Genomic DNA, 22126 nt, shown 5'->3' with positions numbered 1-22126 from the left:
TTTAAGGGCAAGGTACCGAGAAATGAATTTGGAAATGTCGAATTATTCCAAGCTTGTATGTTACCCGCAGGAACTGTTCATCTCAAATGTACGTACCATCTTGAACATCATGAGGTACTCATGCACTAGACATATGAACCGTATAATTGTCCTCTATGTTAACTTCTAGTGCCTGGTTTGAACAAGATCGCCAAAAAATTGGAAATCGACTGTGCACAAGCTATGACAGGCTGGGATTTCCATGGTGGTTGGTCACATCCTGTGTAAGTGCACACGGGATATAATCTTTGCTGATGTAAATTTTTTGTTCTGTTAGTTTATCATTCCCTTGACCACACTATGATATTATTTAGAATGGATGGTTTCGTTGTTTGCGAAGAATTCAAAGATACCCTTATAGCTGCCTGGGACGAAGAACAGGAGATATTGAAGGAAAAAGAACGACAGGTATTAATTTGGGCAATTCTAGTTTCAAAGAACGAATCTTCTTGAGAAAAAATGCATTTCCTAACCAGTAACTTCTTCCACTTCTAATGCACAGAAAAAGGAGAAGAGAGTTTTAGGTAATTGGAAACTGTTAGTGAGAGGTATGCAGATACGAGAACATCTCCGAAAGAAGTATCTATCTCAGGTGAATATTATACTTCATATTAACTGAAGAGCCAGGCATGATGTTTGATTACTCTGGACTGTTGATATTTTACTCGCTGGTTTGAATTTTGTAGCCCGATTACGAGGAGCCTCAAGAAAAGAAATGTAAAAAAGCTGATAAGAAACCCGTGGCTGGTGGATCGAAGGAGGCGACCGATGTAGTGCAATCATGGCCGAGGATACGACAGAAAAACCGGAAGGATTTAGAACTTTCGAAAATAAATCCTTTCCCTTTTGAACAAATGTAAACGAACTTGCTATGTCAGGGGCATTCTGGAATTACATGAAATTTTGCATTTAGGAACCAGTGACTGTAAATACCGAGTACATGTACATAGAAATAGACTTTTAATTGGAAAACTGTGATGCTATAGTAGAAATAGTAATTACTACTTATGTCGAGAGAGTAACTCATTTGTGAATTGAGAAGTCTCATAAGATGAACATAGAATCTCAAATAAGAAAATCGGTGAGTGATTGTTCTTGTTCTGTGCATGTTATTTGCATCTCGAATAAATGCATGTTTGATATTCTAATATTCGCTTTTTCTTTGTGCATTACTCACCAATTTAGTGTTTGAAGTTTTCAGTTACAGTTGGATTTTATCGCTTTGATATCTGCTTACATAAGAATTTTCAAAACATCAATTTCAGAACGTAACAGTAATTTTATTAATTCTTCATCAATACTATTATTAATGACATTCCAAAAATAGTCTTAACACAACAAATACCTAAAAAGCATGCAAATACCTAAAAAGCATGCATTGACCATTCATACTAAATAATTTATTCATGGGAGAATGTGTGTAAGTGTTAAAAGGACGGATATCTATCGCGGTATTTAGATTTATTGCTATCAGATAGCGGAGATTTAATTTAACAAGAAATTGGGTTGACATCATAAGTACCGCCGATTTGCTAAGAATAACCGATCCAGGGTTATAGATCGAGATAACACTGTCTAGATATGACGCGTAAACAGTGGGAATCGTGTGTGAAAGGGTCCTCGAAGAATGTATAAATCCCATGTAAAGTATAAAGTCGCCGAACACACGGACAAGCTGGGACCAGAAAAATCGGTCTGAGAAGCCAAAAGTCCCATTCAAGGATAAGAATATATGTTCGGAAGTCCGAAAAATGATTTTATTTTTGTCCGCGTTTATGTAAGTCCAAATGGGCATGTCCAAATAAGGCAAGGTTTACTGTAAAGCATTCAAATTTTAGTAGTCATATGAAAACATTTACAATTCTTCCACTTTGATTCGAATATAAATCATATGAATACAAAATCTTCTCGCCGAAAAAGTTGATTGATTCTGCAAGTAGGGATGGATGTTACGGTAACTTGAATTCCACACTGGCGGGAGTCAAATAAAACCCGTCCGATCTTCTTTCGTTTGACATCGAGCAGAGGTGAATTCCATCGACTATCTGCTCGCCGAGATACGTCGTTTCGCAACCTTCGTAGACGAACGGACTGATCCTGTTGCCTAATGCTTTGCCAACCGGGCGGGTGACTTTCATGATGGTGACGTGAGGAACGAAGTCGTGATTGTCGCGGATGTCGAGTCCGGCCGATCTTAAAATCAGTTTCAGATATTCGTACAATTCCGTAAGATCGTTCCCGTGTTGAACTCGGGCGTACAACACGCGATTGTAGAAATTCGACACGCCGTCGATTGTTAGTTTGATTTTCTTTTGCGCAATTTTCACCAATTCGTCCTCGTTGTCTTTAAGGCATTTTATCGCGTTCGACAGTTGCTCGCTCGTGTCCAAACCGAGCGTACACAGCGTCACGTGTAGAGCCGGCTCGGGAACGCAACACGGCCCGTATCTATCCTCCTTTTCGGTGATGACATCCTGGATGTGCTGGACGGTTTGGCACACTTCCTCGTTCGTTATGCGAATTGCTATGAAATGATTAGGACGGAGTTTATCCGGCCAGTACGGATTGTACTGACTCTCCTCGCCATTCGCGTCTAATTCTTCGTCTATGTATTCTTCATGTTGGCCGGGATAAACGGAATTTGTTCCGATGTTTATCGTTATATCATCATCGTCATCATCACTATCATCATCCACTGATACGTTTCCTAGATCGAGATCCGTAGACTGTTCGGTTAGACACATTTTCTCCGCTAGTTGCTGCTCATATTTTTCGATGACGCCCGCGATGGTTTTGCCGCTGCCCGTCGATCCGAACACGTTGTCCATGCGACTGTTCTTGTCCCATACCTTCAAGTTCTTATATTTGAAATACTCGATTCGATGCTTCGGAATCGCCAGTACGGTATAGTCGACCGACGCGATGTCCTCCCAGGAGAAAGCCGAGAACGGTTTCTCCACCAAGCCGACAAATCGATCGATGTAGCCGACCGTGAATTCATCTGTCGGCAGATTTTCATCCCAGAGGATCCTCGATATGACGTCGGTTGCCGTTTTCATCGGAGGTTTCTTTTCGGCTGTCGTATCGTCTTTCGTCGACTTTTTATTTCGTTTCTTTTTATCTTTATACTTGGTTTGTTTTCGGCCCTGTTTGTCGTCGTCGCTCGCTATTGGGAAGTCCGGTATATTTTCGTGATTTTCGACGAAATCGAAAGCTTCCGTTATCAAGCCGTCTAACATCGATGAGCCTCGGTTTTCGCACGCCTTCTTTTTCAGCAGACCCAACAGCGAGTCTCGGTCTGATTGGTGTAGTTCGCTTCGTATGATAATTTCAGGTCCTACTTCAGGGTAGTTTTCTGTATTGAGAAAAATATAAGTATACAGTGGAACCTCGTTACAACGAACTTCACGGGACCAGAAAATCTGTTAGTTATGACTGATACTTATATCCAGTATGAAATCAATTTAATAAAGAAGTTTCCAGTTTCTAGGCGCCATTTTGTGGCGGTCCCTCGAGGTCCCCATTGTTGCGATAATTTGCGCTCATTTTTAAAACATAAGTTTCGATTGAATATCACATAGTTCTGCAGTCCCTTGCTCGATTAACTTAATTTATACACCATTTTAAAGGAAATGAAATGCAGATATTTGTTGGTAATTCTTGGATTTTTTGAACGCAACAATTGAGAACAGTAACGATATGAAACCAAGGACCGCATATCTTAACCGCGCGTAAATAAAATCGCGATATTCATTAATTTTGAAATATCTAAGTATATCTTGAAGCTATATTTCCAATTTTCACAGAGGTTAAAGAGGGTTATTTTCAGTTTACGCCTGGTTTAAAATCTTTTGAATATCTTTCCTGAAGACTGATCTGTACCCGCTTGAGTTTGAGATTACGCGCAAAAGGGGTCTCCCACTGCCATTTCACCGAACATTGAGATTTACGAAAAGAAATCGCAAAAATAAGATTTTATACTGGTTTGATATCATTAATATTGCTTCTTATGGTTATATATTACCTTTATTTTCGTATGTTTAAAAATGGACTTTGAGTGCTTTGAGGAATTCGAGTTTTGTAGCGTTGGGAAATTAAAGGATTTCTTGTAAGAGTGGGGACGTTCTGTGTTGGTTGCATAGATGGCCTAGTTGAGAGCCTAATTTGCTTTTCAACAGAATGTTCCACTCATGGATGGACACTAGAACAAAATCTAAGTTTTTATATATTTTTGAATATGCGGCGCAGCTTTAAGTAGCCCAACTGGACGTTGAGCCCCTAAAACAGAATATCAAATGGGGGACAGGATCCCCTTTAAATATAATATTGATATTTTATATCAGTCAGGTTATCTGGTCGATGTTTTCCAGCAAAAAAGTTGAGATTCAGTAAATTCGTCGTATGATCCCAGGATGAGGGATTACCGGAGAGAGATATGTGTTGAAATATGTCCTAAGCGTTTAAATTGACTGGCACATTTCACCATGGACTCTAAAACGTTTTGGGCCAATGATTTCACCGAACACAAAATCGGCGCTAGGCTGGACGGGCTGCATGGCGACAATTCCCCAACTGGGCCGTTCAAACTTCAAAGCGGGACAAACCGGATCCCGAAACCAGCTAAACTAATTGCCCCCGCCAAAATGCAGTACAAACAAGATACGGATTATAATCTCAAAATATCCCCATGGAAAAAATGAAGAAATCAAATTGCATTTAAAGATTTCTTTTCACAAATCTCAATGTTCAGTGAAATGGCGGTGCGCAGTGGGAGACCCCTTTTGCGCGTAATCTCAAACTCAAGCGGGTACAGATCAGTCGTCAGGAAAGATATTCACAAAATTCAACGCAGGCTTAAACTGCAAATAACCCTCTTTAACCTCTGTGAAAATTGGAAATATAGCTTCAAGATATACTTAGATATTTCAAAATCAATAAATATCGCGATTTCTTTTACGCGCGGTTAAGATATGCGGTCCTTGGTTTCACATCGTCACTGTTCTCAATTGTTGCATTCAAAAATTCCAAGAATCGCCAACAAATATCTGCATTTCATTTCCTTTAAAATGGTGTATAAATTAAGTTCATCGAGCAAGGGACTGCAGAACTATGTGATATTCAATCTAAACTTATGTTTTAAAAATGAGCGCAAATTATCGCAACAATGGGGACCTCGAGGGACCGCCACAAAATGGCGCCTAGAAACTGGAAACTTCTTTATTCTCCTACTTGAGACAACAGTTTTGTATAGTTTGTTATATCTGATGAATCGTTGTATCCGAGTTCGTTATAACGAGGTTCTACTGTATATAGACATGTATGTCAACTAATTTTCGTGAAATCAATCACTAAAGCTGACTTGAATTGTAAAGTAGTCATAATTTACATACAGTGGAACCTCGTTACAAGGAAGTTCTCGCACCTATAGTTTGAAAATGTTTTATTCATCAGAAAATACACTACCTGAAAGTTGGAATTTTACAGTCACGTTCACGTGGACTTTGACGCTCAACATGAATTTGTAGTCGCCGATATTTCGGATAACCGAACATATCTTTCCGTATTTCTGTTTCAAATCATCTATTTCGTTATCGACCACGGGGTTAGCTTCGGTGCCGGAACCTGCCATAATCTACAAGCAAAACTCTCAACTTGGATCTCGATTGATAAGACACTATAAAGAGAAATTTAAAGAGAATCCCAAGATATAGTTGTGGGAAAACTACTTGCTCGAGGAAAAATTTTCGGACTTTATTTTTCTTCATTGTTGCGGGGTGCTGATTGAATTATTTTCAATTTGGAAACGACTGAAAGACATCCTCCGTATATTTTTCAATTTGCCCGGAAATCTTTCTATCTACAATTATTCCTTAACTCTAACACGTTTTCTACGTAATTTATGAACACAGAGGAAAATGCTTATATACAGAAATTGAAAAATGGAGCGAGGCGCGAAAAAAGGATCTACTACCAATGTATTTTGACCCGCGTTGGTAGGGGCCTACTCAACGTTTATGAATAAACACAATGCATATGTATATATTGTACTTACCAGTGTATCGATGAAAAACCGTATGTAGATTGTTATAGGTAAAGCTGCGTTCTGAACGCGGTTCTTGAACAAATCTGATGTCCGTTGCGGTCCCGTGTTTTGTTTATAACTGCCTTGTTTGGGGTTTCCTGTCGTGGCGCAATCACTGAGTTATTTATAGACATATCCCTGACGTCATTATACGTTATTGTTATTTTTCCTAGGTGAGAAAATAAGCTTGTCCCTGTACATGTCCGTGCGTACCCCAGATTCCTTGAAGCCTACACGGGATAGGAACATTGAAAGGATTTTATATATTTTACCCCTATCGCTTTTTTTCAAGAATCATACGTAATTTAATGATATAATTTTATGTAGGTCAGGGATGTTAACAGTGACATGAAGATGTCGTGTTGAGTTGCGTCGACAGCTCTTCAAAGTTAACAGCACGACCGTATACATCATTCCGCGAACTACAAGATGACTGAGTGGATTGTTCCATTTCAACAACATAAATTGACGTTACTGAAAATCAAAATTCTTGAACTTGGCCAATTTCCATGTCGGGCGAATTGGTGAATACATTACGTATTTTTTACATGTAATCCAGGAATATAAGTGCCCAACACAGTTCAATTCACCTCTAGTTTGGCAAAGAAGTGTTAGTTCAACTAAGCTGAATATTTCGAATATTCGATGCATATTTTTAACCTAGCCTCGGGATATCGTTTCACGTACAGTATTGTAGAAATGCTAACTTAAAAACAATTAATTTGCCGATAAACATTGTAGCGGGTGGATCCAGGAACCACTGTTGAGGGTAGCACAATAAAAGGCATACTCCACGAAAAATAGGGGAGAATTTAGAAAATTTACTGCTTTTGGTGCAATTTCCAAGCAATAGAAGTCCTGATGCAAAGTGCTTTTTAGAAAATTTACTGATTTAGTTTCCAGGTAATCAAGATGAAATCTTGAAGAATGGTATGCCTTTTTTGTTGAAAATTATCTGCCTCGTCTTGTAAAAATGTGCCATTTTCTACTTTTTGGATTGATTTAGACGACTAAAATTGCCCTTATTACTTTGGGGATGAAAAGAAAATTGGGGCTCTGATTTTTCGCGACGGTATAGTACCTGCCTACGGTATTACCGTCTGAATCCGCGTCTGTGTTGAAAGCTCGATCTTAGATGCGAAAAATGTTCCGTTGTCAATTTTTTTTTAAATTCGATATGGAATTATTGAAGTACTGGTGGACTTCAGCGGGTGATCAGCCGAGTTTATGTCGTCTTGATCTGCGGGATTCTCCTTATCTTTTTCAGAGATAGATACAATCTGTGGCGTACCTTGGACAGCGGACTAATGTTCATGTCATTTCTTATCGGCCCGGACATTTTCCACGGCTTCGGTAGATAGAACACATATCGCCAATTTCCTTGTTTCAACTTTGAATTTTGAAGAGAAGTTAATGATAACTAATCTTCAATATTGACAATATGCGCGGTTTGGCGCAAATCTGTAAGCATATCTTTTGCGTAAATTAAACTTTACTCGAATACAGAAAACGTTCAGTTGTGTTGAAGTCGCGCGTATCTTTTCTGGAATTTTCTATTGACTATATCTCGTATTCTTAAAAAGTTGTTTAGTATTTGCTAACGTTGTAAATCATTCCACGCGGTTTGATATGTATTTACAATAGAATCAAAAAGATTCGCCACAGTCACTGGCTATAGGTGAAGTACTGTTTGCTTTTTGTCGAGGCCTTGTTAGTTCATTACGTTGAACTGCGCTGCGGCGAAATCCCGATGTATTATTTGAGTGTCGTCTGCATGGAACGCTGTTATTTGACCGGGGTATACAGCTATAGTCCCGATATACATTCGAGTGTTTTCCTACCTTCGCAGCGCATACACTCCGCGCCTGTAAAAATGTGACGACAAGTTGCGCATAAATCAGCGAAAAATTCTGCTCGTCTGTTTTTCAAAAATTTTCTTTCATGTCGTAAGTTCGTAATTTTATGTATAACACGAGCTAATAAAAACGCACCTTTTACGACAAGGAAAACCGCAGTGACGCGTAGATCCTTGTATAGCGTGGTTTGTCGCTTTAAGCTACGAGCAATTATCTCAGTTGAGATAATTGCTCGTAGCTTGAAGATAGGAAACTTTCTACCAATCGACAGGCATCAAATCATTTCTTCTCCGTGTGCAATCTTTCTATGAAAATGCCGCAAACGGGCTATTCTTCAACTTATCTTATTTTCGAGGTCGTCGTGAATACATGGACATTTATAAAAATCAAGTTAAAAATTACATATTCATGAATTTTCCACGTTCGTCGTTTCAATACATACTTTAACTTCGTTTTGTCTACCAAAACACTATATTTCGATACAACATCATAACCTGTCGAATCGAGTTGGATGGGAGGACACCGGGCGTGTGTAATTAATGTACCAACGTAAGTTTTAATGACCAAACGAAAGTTACATCTGTTTATATCGCATGTGTAATGTATAACATGCTGTGATATCCTCTCATATTACATTATATACTATAATTACAATAACCTATTTGGCCATTTCGTATTTATGAACTTCGTCTACATTATTCATACCGATGTAAATAAATGAGTGGGGACCTAATATGCGGAGAGAGAGATGGTTTTCTATGTAAACAGAATCTACTTTTTTCCATGTTCGTGTTGTAAGCGTGGATTCTGAATCCGTGGTTTTGAATAGTTTTTTCCAATTTCAGATTTAGTGGCCGTTGTAAGCATAATGCTTCGTTGAATTCTTAAATTAGCCTTCAAATATTGTCTTGTGAAAATGCCCAAGACTCGTTTTATCACGATAGATACTATATCCTAGAATGACATTCAATTACTATACAAAGTATCATAGATAAAATGTCAGGAATGTACGTATTGTCGAATCATATTCCTCCAGCAAATCGCACGGGGAATCGCCAAATCCTACATTTCTCCCATTCCGAAATTAGATTTATTAACATACATTCGAGACTAGAAATTTCAACTAGTTTTCGGACTTAAGAGAACTAATAGAGGTCCGTCGTGACATTAGAACTTTAAGAATCACCCCTCAAAGAAAACGAGCGTTTTTATCTTACTGTAATGACCGCATTTGATTTTATTGTACAAAGTGATTCATTGATAATTCTTCCGGGTCTATCATACTTGGTTTATAGAAACATGTACACATATGAACATTTTGCACCATTTGTACCAGATGGTCAGTATATATATATATGATATATAGTCCCAATGACTATAGCCCCGATCTAAACTAAGCTCACTTAAAAACATTTTACAATATACAATATAATACACATTATAGTGTACATAATGTCATCTTTATCATCGTAATATATATTATCGCAAAAGAACATTTTGGTATATACATATGTAAACCTCGTGTTCGAGTCTTAGCACCGTTAGTTCAAACATGGACTCTAAAAAGTCCATGGTTCAATTCAGTTTGTGGTGTTCTGGGAGTATTTCGGAATTTCTGATGATTCATATTACTGCGTTGATGATTATTCCGGTGGTTTTTAGTCACCGTCATACGACTCAAACACGGATTTAGCACTCGATCTGAAGAGCTAAAAAATCATCTGCGGCAACGATGATCATCTGGTTATTAAGTTGAGTCGATCACATCTGATTCAGTTCAGTAAACATTTGCGGTTTACAGGCATTCAACATATGATTCGTCGAATGTAGTATTACGGCTCTCATCTTCCGTTGCCTCCCGGATCCAGCGAAATATCTCACGACATAATTTTTGATCATCGATTGAGCATTTTTAACAAAAAAAGTAACCCACTTTTCTATGCAGAGAAGTATAATTCACGCGTACGCGCGTGTCAGCGTTTTCGATGTACGCGATGGTGTTTTGATAAATGGTCCGAACGCGAGAAGCGTTTATCACAAATTTCGCACCGGTATGGTTTGATACCCGAATGTGAGCGCTTGTGACGAGCGAGCTCGTCAGACCGCGAGAATCGCCATCCGCAGCCGGGCCACGAACAGTGAAACGGTTTTTCGCCCGTGTGCCGGCGATGATGCGCTTTCAAATGTGAACTTTTGCTGTACACCTTTTGACAACCGGGATAGGTGCAGTGATATATTTTGTCGTCGGCTTTATCTTTCGGCGTGGCGGCTCTGTGACGGGGCCCGCGAATACGTATCGTTTGTTGAAACGGGTTCATGACTATATCCGATAGACTGGTCACCGGGTAGCCCGTATTAGCGCCGGCTCGCGACGCGCCGGTTAATGTCATGGTCAGCGCTCCGTTACCGTACGACGTGGTCGTCACGGACGGTACTGTTGAACGGAACTGGGGCACATGACCTTGTGTCAGTAACGTCGACAAATGCGACGTGCCGGGCGCTTTCGTGTTGTAATGCGTCGCTATGCGAGATCGGGACGGAAATGTGATCTGTTTCGTCTTGGTTTCCTCTTCGTCGTCGTCGTCATTTTTCTCTTGCATTAGGTTTTTCAATCCTACCCCGAGCACGACCAGGTCAGATTTGTTCGGGTTGAATATATCGTCGGAACCGGTTGTCGCCGTAATTCGATTCGTGTCCTGCGCGACAGTACTGCTATTGTTGTTAGCGCACGAAGACCCGCGCAATGCGTGTTGGTTCACGGTAAGGGGCACAAGTTGGTTTTTTTCGCAAAATGTACTCACAGTTTCGCTGTCGAAAAATCCCTTGTTGTTCAGATACTCGAGGTATAGCTCGTCGTCCAAACTGTCCATGCTCCAGCAACTTTCCGGCGAGCTGCATCGCATTTCGTCGACGGATTCGTCGCTCTCCTCGCCGGCGGACGAGTTCAGGCGTTGTAACGTCCATCGTTCGCGCTCGAGGCTTGAACTGAGCGGTAAAAAAGCGTCCTCACACGTCTGCGCTGAGAGCACCGAACACGATGAAGGCATTGTCGCCGGCGATATAACTAGTCTCGCCGTGAGAGACGATGTCATAATCGAGCACGCGAAAGAAACTACGAGATATTCCCGGAGCGATAATTCCCATGCATGTTCCGCACTATCGTAGTAGCTCCGACCTACGAGTTACTCGTAGATCCGACCGATCAACAGGTTGAACTGATAGTGTTTACGTTCGTGCTGGCCCACTTAGAAATAGTGTACAGTATGCCGGTTTTATCAAATCACATGACCACATCACCAGTGCCAGGCGGCGCATGGTTTTCCTCCAAAAATTATGTATAACCCGGCCGAGACGCTCGCAATAGGAATGGAGGGCGATCGCGCGTCTCGCTCTGACAGAACGAACACCACTACTGAAGACCGGTGACAATATGGGACCTGGCGCGCGCGAGAACTAATGTCGACGTGACTCATTCCACGACATGTATATATACGTTCATATTATCACTATACTAGTATATATATATATATATATAATATCCAGGAAGTCCTGTTGCGCACATTCTTTGAACTATGAATAAACATATATACCATGATTATTACATTATTTTGTTATATACATGTGTATTAACGTCGAGCGTAAACTGCGAATAAAGACTCCGCGGACTTAAAAAGTCGGTCTGATTTTGTCGCAATAAACTGGAAAGACCATTCAACAACACTTTGAACATTTTCTTTACCCCGTATTTACATAAAAATGTTATTACACACGCGCTATATACGTCGGGAATTCCTAGCGTGAGTAATATATAGAGTCGTCGGGTGATTGAATTCCCATTTTTATCCATATTTGGCCAATTACCTGTTTATACCGGTTAATTAGCTATTGAAAGCGATTAGCGAACGCATTTTACGACCTACGTATTCGATGTGAATGAAAATGATTAAGCCCATAAACCAATTAGGATAAAGGCAAATACCCGCGAAAACCCGGGAGACCCGCTGGAACAACGAATAGCGGGAAAAACCATAACGAAAGTGCATAAAAAAGGAAAATGAAAAACATTAGCCGATGTTTACCCAAACACAAGCTTGAATAGTTATAGTTTTTTGCGCTTATTCGTGAAAAACAAAATGAATTATCGTAAGGATTCTCAAAATAAACAGTAATATTATTGACATGGGGACCATCCCCCTAAAAATTCAGGAATTCAACATGATTTCTTAGGATTTTCGTGGAATTTTAGGAGAAAATTTATGCTTTACCAAATAGTTTAAAGTCCTTTGACAAGCAGGCACTTCTGTGTTATTGCCATTGAGATAAACCCAGAGTTTTCAGGTAGCAAATTCAGGAAAATGACTCCTACTGAAAATGCGATTGAAAGGGTCGGTCAAAACGTAAATCTATAGAGATTGACCCTGTTATTTATTTTATTGGTAGATTGTTTTCATTTGTTTTGATTTGGTGTCCCTTAGACCCGTCACACCTGACGGTAGCAAAGAAGCGTATGTTACAGCGAGAAAACTTTCAATTTTTTACTTCGATCTCATTCGTTCCAATCGTGAAATATAACAAACATATGAAACTCAAACAATTTCTTGAATTTGTAAAGACAATATTCAAATTTGTGGTCAGTCACACCTGACGAGGATCTCTAATGAGAGTTCGAAACGTCGTGTCCTCGTGTTTTTTGTTTTCAATTTTTGAATGATAATTTTTGAATTGCTTTTTAAAATTGTTCATTAGCGGCTTTTGTATTATATATTCTGCGAATAACTTCTATTCAAAACTGTTAATCTCCGTTATCGTGGAAAACGACCAGTATCAGATATGATAATTGGTCGAGTCGAACCGTTCTGTTTGTATTCGACCGGGCCACACCGCGATCGCCTTATTTTAGAACCTGTTATTGACTATAGATCTGTCGGATAAACGCTATCTATGTTCGAATATGGTCGGTAATAGCAGTGATTTGAATTAACATACAATTGGAAAAATAACACAACGGCCGCGACGGAGACGCTTTTATAGATGCGATGGTAAATAGAATAATGGCGGTCGTGAAATTCCATCATGAGACTTGAATTAGAACCCGGGGTCAGAAGGTTGTTGATAGGAATGCCAAAGTATAGCGCTACTGAACTTTCTCTATTCATCATAGAACAATCGGTCTTGCATTTGATTAACAGTGGCGGGTTTTACTGTCATGCGCTTTTTCGATGTGCTATTAAATTAACACACAAATCAATTCGTGTATTGCCGCTGAATCTCACCCGAATTTAGAATTGAGAGTCCATTCAATGGCCAAACAGGCATTTTCACTGTTATGACATTTTGTGCCGATCGATTTATGGACACGTTTTCCTCTTGAATTCCCGATTAGGCGCGGATCTTGGGACTGATAGAATCAGGGAGAGGTGCAGCCCTAAAATAGGGCATACCATATAATCAAAAGAGCACCCCGAAAAAGACTCATCGGAAAACGTAAACTTATTTTTGGATATATAGAGTACAAGCTTATGAATCTAAAGCTTTTAGGTACCGGTTCAGTGTTTTTTTTTAATTTTCCCATAAAATTTCAGGACAACTTAACAGCCCCCTCCAAAAAAAACTTCTTGGATTATATTGTGTCGCAGAACAGTTTCATGTTCGGTTGTGATGGTCATAAGATCTAAAACTCCCAAATATATTTATGAGTACACGAGGTCTGATCTGACATTGTTTTGGCGTTTCGCTGACGACCACGGTTATCTTCAGCGATAAGGGTACTCGAGTTAGCGCGGGCTGGCTCTGAATTGATAACTTTGCTCGGGGGCTGTTATCTGCTGAAATTATGCGTACGAAGTCCGAGTGCCCACTCACGACCGACTTTGTCATATCTACTCGCATATCTCTACGCGCGAGGTTACCAACCAGTTCCAGGGGTCTCGAGTCGATGAAATAGATTTCCTATCGATTAAAAAATGATAACGGCGGTGATGTGAATGCCGATATGTCACCCGGTCACCATACTAATCTTGTTGATAATTTTCAATCAATCGACCGACCTCGATGTAGGAAATATTTTGTTTTTTTCCTTATTTTGTTTTTTGCGCCTCTGATACAATACGTCCGATCGACGAATTCATCCGGTTTCTTCATCAGTAGAACACGTTTTCGGCGGCTTATTCCTGGCATCAAATCGTCAATTCTGAAATAATGCAGGCTTTTCTCCTAGAGATTTTACCAAGTAATTGATAACTACGCGGTGTATATCATCAGTTCATTCGAGTGTATAAATAACATAATAGGATTACTAAAATAATGTATAAATAATGGGGTTGGCGGTGAATTTCATTATCTTTTCCAATGTACCTAAATGGAAATAGACAATTTTGAGATTTAGTTCGAAAATCCCCAACCTTTCTAGATACGAAACGTAACTAAACAAACAGAGTCGAATCTGTATTTTTTTGTTCGTAAAGTTATGAAACTTTTTACATAATCCCCTATAACTCTGCGTTCATAATGTATGTCAGTGTTCAACTCCAAGTAGTGTTAATAATACCGATACTTTTTTCGAATAAAGTGTAGCAAAGGTAAAGGGAACTTCAAACGAATAACCAATAGACTGAGCATAAACCAAACGATGGAGTTTTAGAGAACTCTCTTCATTTTTCCATGCTTGCACCGAACACTCTGTTCGGTCGTGATAATGATTTAATTAAATTCCTCTCGTAAGCACTTGTGTATATGTCGATTGTTTATGTATATATAACTATATAAAGCCGTAATCATTAAGCGGTCAAACTCGGATTTGACGTAATCGGTGGATAATCTTACGCGTGCACGCGAGTTGTTGATTGCATTATTTGGAATAGGGAACTTGATTTAGCGCTAGGTAATTATCAAATTACCGTGAGAATTAGTATCGAAAAACGATAGCCATTTCGCTACCATACGTACTGAAATTAATCATGAACATATAGTTTTAAATGTTGGCAATGAATTTCTAAAATTCGATGATATCTTCAAAAATTGTTCGGTCCAATATATCATATTATTTAATTCCTTTTGAATATATGATACCACGTTTATCTACGTATTATTTTCTTAACCCTAAATATATACGAATGAATCTGATATACGATATTTCCGATAGAAAATCAATACTCTGGGACCAATCGATTGGCCACTTTAAAATTAATTCGGATCATGATATTTATCTAGCGGGAACAGGTCAGGCTTATCGTTCCTATCAGGAAACGCCATCGAGATATGAATAGTGATCATAATAATATATGTAGGAGGTGATACGCAAATAAACAAGTTATTGGTTTACCAAATTCTTAATTGAAATGAGCTCGTATTTAGGGGGTACGGGAGGGGGGGGGGTGAAGTTGACTCAGTTCCGCCCAGATGCCGGCCTTAAGAAAATTTGAGCATCGATTTCAAAACATTCACTCATTGGTAACACTTTCTCATATAATATGCAATTTAGGCCAAATTGTAGGAAGAAGCAGAATTTTCACCCCGAATATGCTAAAAATTGTGAAATTGCTTGTCTTTGCATCTACCGGTAATTTTCAAAAGGACCCGACATTTGCGTGGGTACCTAACAAACAGTTCGACGTGGCTGGCTACGGGCCTGGAAGTATTCAGATATTCAGTCTACTAGTCACAGTACCAACCCGCGTATCGCCATGGTCATTCAAATTTAAGTGCCATTCATTTTTGCTAGGATCTCCTTCTCTAAATCGAAATACACTTGAAACGGCAAAGTCTGTAAGGAAGTTGATAACTCGAACGGCCGGAAGTGACGCACTTCGTCGTCTAGTATGAATGGAATAATCGTGGTTCCGTTGTGTTACTGTCCTCTATAAATCTTTTTCGGTGATAATGAGTTATCCGATTCAAGTTCGCTCATTGACCTTTTGCAATCAAAAATTCAGACAGGGTGCAATGATCGAGGCCCGTAGCACGGGGGAATATCCGGATCGGATCTTACTTAGATGGAACTGAAATTACCAGGGGCGGATAATACTCCTACGAAGGGGCACACAAATGTATTTTTCGACAGATTGCGATGGCGACTGGGAATTTGCAACATTTGCTAATTCTCTTGTCTTCCTGTATGTGGCGAATTCAGTATGACTGTTTGAATTTTCTAAACCAATAGGATGCATTATCATTGATATCACATGAACGTTGTAATGTGGTAGTTGTGAAACATTTCCTTTTGAATTATAAATGGGCGGAACTAATTTTTTGCGGGGTTCGAGCTTTTGATCTGATTTGTGTAGCTTCAAAATAATGCCGATCGGTTCCCAATCACAGGCAATGAGGAAATGATTGTATTTTGTTCGCAACTAAATCATTTACGCGTAAAACGAATTTTTGTATATACTTCTCGCATGATCGATTACTTGCGAACATTTTCTTCAGTATGCACACTCAGAGAACGTAAATGGTTCGAACCTTCTGTATACATGTACAACATTTATTGTACGATACGCGTTTGATTTATTGGTATAGTGACATCAGCTGTTGCCTAGATGGTACATATTGGTTTAACGGTCCCGATAGATAGCTCTTAAGTTACATGTCCAACGTACTTTTATGACTCAAGGGCCCAGCAAGTTTCTTTCCTCAGCAACCATCAGCGCGATCGATCGCCTACCAATCAGCGGATTAAACAACGAATTCTATATTTATACAATGTGACACTTTTATTTTTTTAAAATAAGTTATTATTAAATTTACAAAAAATCCTCATGACATAATTTTGGACTTTGCGCTAAACGCAAAGTACCAAACGACGGCGGCGACACAGACAGCGATGAATTCACTCTGTACGATTGGTCCCTTCCATACTCCCTAAAAAAATCAACATAATCAATCATTCATAGTTATTTAAGTCGGTCACTAACAAAGCATGATACAGAACTGGATTTCTGCTGACATTGGCACCTAATACTGCAAAGCTAAAGCAAGGGGTACACAAATGTATTTTTTGACAGATTACGATGGCGACTGGAAATTTGCAACACTTTCAAATTCTCGTCTGCCTGTATGCCATATTCAGTATGGCAGTTTAATTTTCTAAACCAAGAGGTTGCATTATTATTGATATCATGTGATTTCTTAAAATGCTTGCCATTAGCAATTTATATTGTGGGAATATTGATATCGATTGCTTAGTGCGCTCATGGGCCCCTAGCTCTACGTAATTGGACTTAGGATACTTTTTCTATCTACCTGGTGGTTAGCATCAATAGTAAACAGCGGTTTCACGGATGACGTGTCTTCTCCGCTTCTTTGTGCCTTCCTCAGAGCTGCGTAACCTTCTTCATCAAACAGACGCACGTCGTATCGACCGGCCGACAGTTTCTCATGTTCATCGCTGAAACTCACCTGCCAGAATATGAATAATCAATAGCACATTATTAATAACATTAAAATAAACACCAAGTTCACTCCATTCGAGTTCCAAAATTAGATACAGTAGCTAGTCCTGCTTCTATCTAAGTCAAGACATAGGTCTAAAATTCATGAGCCTGTTCTATTGTCATGGCTTAGATTTAAAACTACTTAAGACTAGGAACTGGACCCAGTCTTAATTTTGCTTACCACCTGGAATCACTCTCAGGTCTTGCTATAATAGTATTACCTGGTATTTATCAGCTTCTTGAGCTCTAGTGGCTGGCAGTGTTCTTCCATTGATGTCAGCATAGAGATTTACATTCTGAAAGAAGAAACCGCAGCATAATTTATTTATTTGTACAATAGGCCTATGTAATAACTTAAAAATCAGGATTATATGTACCTTCAAACCATTTTTGCAGGACAATGTAAATTCTATGACAACAACAGTTTTGGACGATGCAGACACCTCAGAGGTAGAGAATACTGTACTTTCGACGCTGGGTCCCAGACATGTATCAGCTGTAATGTTAAATGCAAGCAATAAATTAGTTTATCCATAGCAAAAAAGGTGACCTACAATATTGTTTTACGGAATAAATTGCAGAGAAGGGACTAAAATGAAATCCTCATCGAGTTTCAGTTCAGAAATGAGACCGAGAATTGAAAACCGGGGACACTTCCGGGTCGACGTGGCAAACCGAACCGGCAATTAAATCATGTTTTCTTCGAAAGACGAGAAAACAGCACAGGGAAATTTACAATGGCAAATAGCCGATACAGTAAACTATGGATCAAATTGTTTTCCGGAGTCGAAATCATTACCTGAAACCATGAACGGCAGCAAAATAGCAATAGCTACGATCGAAATCACAACACTGGACGCCATGTTGATTCAGGAGAGAAAGGCAGTGGGCGCTAATACGTGGATAGAAGATTTGGCCTGTTCCATGTACGAGTCCAGTAAGATGCCACATCGGAGCATCGGAGACGAACTGCTAACCAATTACGGTAGATGGCGCATGCGATGCTTTTTTGCGCCAAATATATCTTGCCTAGAAGTTCGAAAAATGTGTCTGATCATATTCATTTTCGAATCTCTATTAGCCTGATACCGATGTTCGGCCAGCAGAATCAAAGCCGCGCTGAGTGTTTCATTTCCGTATCCACCGAGCGCCGCTGGCATTTCTGAATCCTTCGATGATCGTAAACAGTTAATTTTTGAAGTTCGAAGTTTGAAACAGACGTTTTCTGGGCTTTTTTAGGCAAAATATTTATATAATTTCCTGAATGTGAAAAAAATCCTAAAATTTTGGACAAAAAATGCGAAACTTGGATAGAATGGGGAGGGGGCTGTGGCCTCACTCCTGAGGTGATGCCCATATGTATGTTCACCGTCAGCGGCATGCCAAGGCTTAAGGTTCGGGACAGCATCAAATTACTTTCTCATGAGACAGTCTATGTTATTCAAAACTCATTATCTCTATGCTGTTCAAAACTCATTATCTTCAATTCCGATTTGCACGAGTGACGAACATATAATAGAAGGACGTCACTTTCGCGAGCTGCGAACCATTGTCTCTCCAATTCAGAGCCACTGTATAGTAATGTTTTGACTGATTTTTAATCCTATCCAGTTCGACTAAACAATGCGATATTCGTACGTTTTCACTGCGATAGTTGTTATGTGTTCTGCGGTTTGAAATCTCGCAGTGCTCACGGCAAAATTAGACATGTCCTGAACGCCGGCGGTAACGGTCGCGGCGGCTCGGATCGCAGTACTAAGTTTCTAATTGTACGGTTTAATTGCCGTCACGCGCGCGCAGGCGGTAGTGTTTATAGTCCCAGCTGTTTTGAGGATAGTTCGACATACTTTATATGTACATATCTCAATCTAAACTAATATATATATATATATATATATATATATATATATATATATATATATATATATATATATATATATATATATATATATATATATATATATATATATATATATATATATATATATATATATATATATATATATATATATATATATATATATATATATATATATACGTATAAAATGTGTATATATATATATATATATATATATATATATATATATTATATATATATATATATATATATATATATATATATATATATATATATATATATATATATATATATATATATATATATATATACGTATAAAATGTGTATGCTCATATCTGCTGATTATATCATAAAGCACATAGCCGTATGATGTAGAACAGACTAAAGGTCTAATGGATTATTATTAATTTTCGCTGAAATCCTGATGGTAAATTCACTAGGAACCCATTACGTAAGTACGCGTTTCTGCGATTGATTTTCACATTACTCATTCTTTTGTTATCGAACACACGTAATTATATTCGGAAAATTCTTTTCCATTTTTGTCTGGTTTTTCTGTAGTTGCCACCAACGCATACCGCGATACAGAATTTCAGCATAAATGATGAAAAGAAGGCGATCCTTTTATTGTCGCAATTGTCAATAAACACGCTAGATGCGACAAACTGCGGGCATCCCACTGACTCCGCTCACACATCCTATACTGCAAATTGCCAGATCTATTTATACGATTGAATTTATTATCGGCATTATTGTTATTACAGATAAGAACATTGTAACTGACATATATGAATCGCATACTTGCGATGACTGCAGTGCGCGTGCATTGTCAAGGAAATCGTGTTTTGTCGGCGAATCGCTTGTACTAATCGCTAACCACAAGTATTCCTACGAGTATTCGGACGTCTATTGGCGAAGGGAATTTTTTTGTCGCTGATAATCACGATGATAACCGCCGTTGAAGTCGTTAGTTATTGACCGAGGATGGGTAATAATCTAGTCAGCTGCCATTCGGCTGTTGGCAAAAAAGGTGAGGAAAAATCACGAGAGCCATGTAAATCGAGAGGGAAAAATCGAAATTATTCGCTATGATATCTAAGATAATCCACGTTATTCATCCGTTTTGGGGAAATCGGGATCTAGGGCTTACGTTAACTTCGACGAAATCAGTGCTAGTTCCTAATACACGACATATTGTCTATACTACGGGTGATATTTCATTGTTTTCTGAACATGACAAATACAAGTACCTGTACGTTGTATGTGTATATAGGTATTTAAAATGTCATATACAAGCGGATCGCAGCTGGAATTTGAGAGCCTATAATATAATGTATTTGAAATAACATCTGTCCGCTACCAGTGATCTCTTCACGTCCGATGTGATGTATCCAGCTGGCCAATCGATGCCAAAACAGTTTATCTCAATCGCAAAAAGCATCGCTACTTCGCCTGGTCTGTTGTTGTTGTTGTTGTGAATATATTCGACACGATAAAAAGCAGTTTTATACGAGTTTTTCTGATCTGGAGGGGTTCGACCCATTTCGTCCTTGAAGAGGACGCCATTATTCAAACTCGCACATAGCAACTATTACACAATATGAAATACGGACAATGTAATGAAGAAAAAAAAACATTCAACGATGTCTGACTGTGGTATCGTTTGATCAATGTTTTTTTCAAAATACATATTGTCTGTTTTGATTACAGAGCCGTGACTATAAAGCCTCGCTCGGCTTTGTCTCGACAGACATTATGTAATGAAATCTTCATACAGTATACATTATAGTTTCCCGATGAAATGATATTTGATATTTCGATATTTTTTCACACTTGGAAACCACTGAAACTAGTTTTAGTAGACTTCACTATGTAGCTGGGGTATTTTCCGAAGGACTGAATTATGAATTAAGTTCATGTATTCCGTACATGAATTTTACCGAATGTATTGCGATAAGTATTCTGAATTGCGACACCCCGACTGAGAAAGGTTTTCGCTTATACTTATGATATCAAGGAGTCTGGTGTATTCGTCCAGACTATCATCCTAATATCTTTTTTCAGCAATTATGTATTAGTCATTGTTCGTATCTTCTCCCGATATAGTTGTTTACCGGTGAATATTTTCCGGCTTATGCGAATGTTTCTTCGGCGAATTCTTTTAGAACTTTGCCGGCTGAAATGAAATCAAATATACGCTTCGTGTATAGGCCAAGTATGTATCTAATTGGCGTTATTAGCAATTCAAACAGCGACGAAATCGGTTCACACTTGGCAATTATAAAACCATATCGTCGGTGATATTTGCCAAAGCTTGCGCGCACGAGGTCACCTGTCCCGACGGCGACTCGAAAATGACCCGACCGCAGTTCTCCAATCTTTGAATGAATACAATGCTACTCGTAGAGGCCGTTTTGTATAGGTTAGAAAAATCTGTCTAGAAGACTCTATTATGTTATGATGTACATTATATACTTGTATGTTTTACTGTAAAACTTTTAAGTTGTAATAAAGTATTGAATTGAATTGAATTGTACATATATCGTAAGGACTTCGTGACTTCGTGAAAAATGCACATATTCTACTTCTAAAGGCGAATGATTTTGTACTCGGAGTTACCGTGCAATTTTCGAAATAAACCTATTTTCGCGGATTATTATCATAAGATAACATAATTAGATTATTATCAGTAAATTTCCCGTTATTTGTTTTAGATTAGCATAGACTCGGCATCACTCGGTATAACGGACCCAATCTTTACACAACTAAGTATCAAGGATAATTCAATATACGCAAATTATCGAGCCAGTTGAATTATCACTCAAACAGTATTAATTAGTATTAATTAGTATGTTTATACTCA

General features: G+C 38.7%; 4 protein-coding genes across 5 annotated transcripts in view; 1 reads left to right on the top strand and 3 right to left on the bottom strand.

Moving 5' to 3' along the window:
- LOC141901902 (DNA repair protein complementing XP-C cells homolog) overlaps positions 1 to 22126 on the top strand; it is a 31981-nt gene that overhangs the window by 5492 nt on the left and 4363 nt on the right. The window contains exons 20-24 of the mRNA XM_074789469.1: positions 7 to 88; positions 170 to 263; positions 354 to 447; positions 542 to 631; positions 726 to 1120. Of these exons, the coding sequence (XP_074645570.1) occupies positions 7 to 88; positions 170 to 263; positions 354 to 447; positions 542 to 631; positions 726 to 899 (534 nt within the window). The 3' untranslated portion in view covers positions 900 to 1120. The remainder of the gene's footprint in view (positions 1 to 6; positions 89 to 169; positions 264 to 353; positions 448 to 541; positions 632 to 725; positions 1121 to 22126) is intronic.
- LOC141902640 (uncharacterized) lies at positions 1399 to 6225 on the bottom strand. 2 transcript variants are annotated; one of them, XM_074790462.1, is made up of 3 exons: positions 6092 to 6225; positions 5503 to 5713; positions 1399 to 3394 (listed from the first exon to the last, which is right to left on the bottom strand). In XM_074790462.1, the coding sequence occupies exons 2-3, from the start codon at positions 5666 to 5668 to the stop codon at positions 1989 to 1991; spliced, it is 1572 nt and encodes a 523-aa protein (XP_074646563.1). In that variant the 5' UTR covers positions 5669 to 5713; positions 6092 to 6225; the 3' UTR covers positions 1399 to 1988. The 2 variants fall into 2 exon arrangements, with proteins under 2 accessions (XP_074646563.1, XP_074646564.1); XM_074790463.1 differs by having other exon boundaries at positions 5503 to 5671; positions 6092 to 6213.
- LOC141902631 (uncharacterized) lies at positions 9196 to 11434 on the bottom strand. The gene has a single exon (XM_074790454.1). It carries the CDS (start codon positions 11067 to 11069, stop codon positions 9951 to 9953), a length of 1119 nt encoding a protein of 372 aa, XP_074646555.1. The 5' UTR covers positions 11070 to 11434; the 3' UTR covers positions 9196 to 9950.
- LOC141902308 (translocon-associated protein subunit delta-like) lies at positions 16671 to 18307 on the bottom strand. The gene is made up of 5 exons (XM_074789972.1): positions 18205 to 18307; positions 17783 to 17901; positions 17627 to 17701; positions 17215 to 17370; positions 16671 to 16833 (listed from the first exon to the last, which is right to left on the bottom strand). Exons 1-5 carry the CDS (start codon positions 18266 to 18268, stop codon positions 16729 to 16731), a joined length of 519 nt encoding a protein of 172 aa, XP_074646073.1. The 5' UTR covers positions 18269 to 18307; the 3' UTR covers positions 16671 to 16728.

This window comes from Tubulanus polymorphus, chromosome 3, assembly GCF_964204645.1.
Source record: "Tubulanus polymorphus chromosome 3, tnTubPoly1.2, whole genome shotgun sequence".
Lineage (NCBI taxonomy): Eukaryota > Metazoa > Nemertea > Palaeonemertea > Tubulaniformes > Tubulanidae > Tubulanus > Tubulanus polymorphus.
This window is presented reverse-complemented; position numbering and strand designations above follow the sequence as displayed.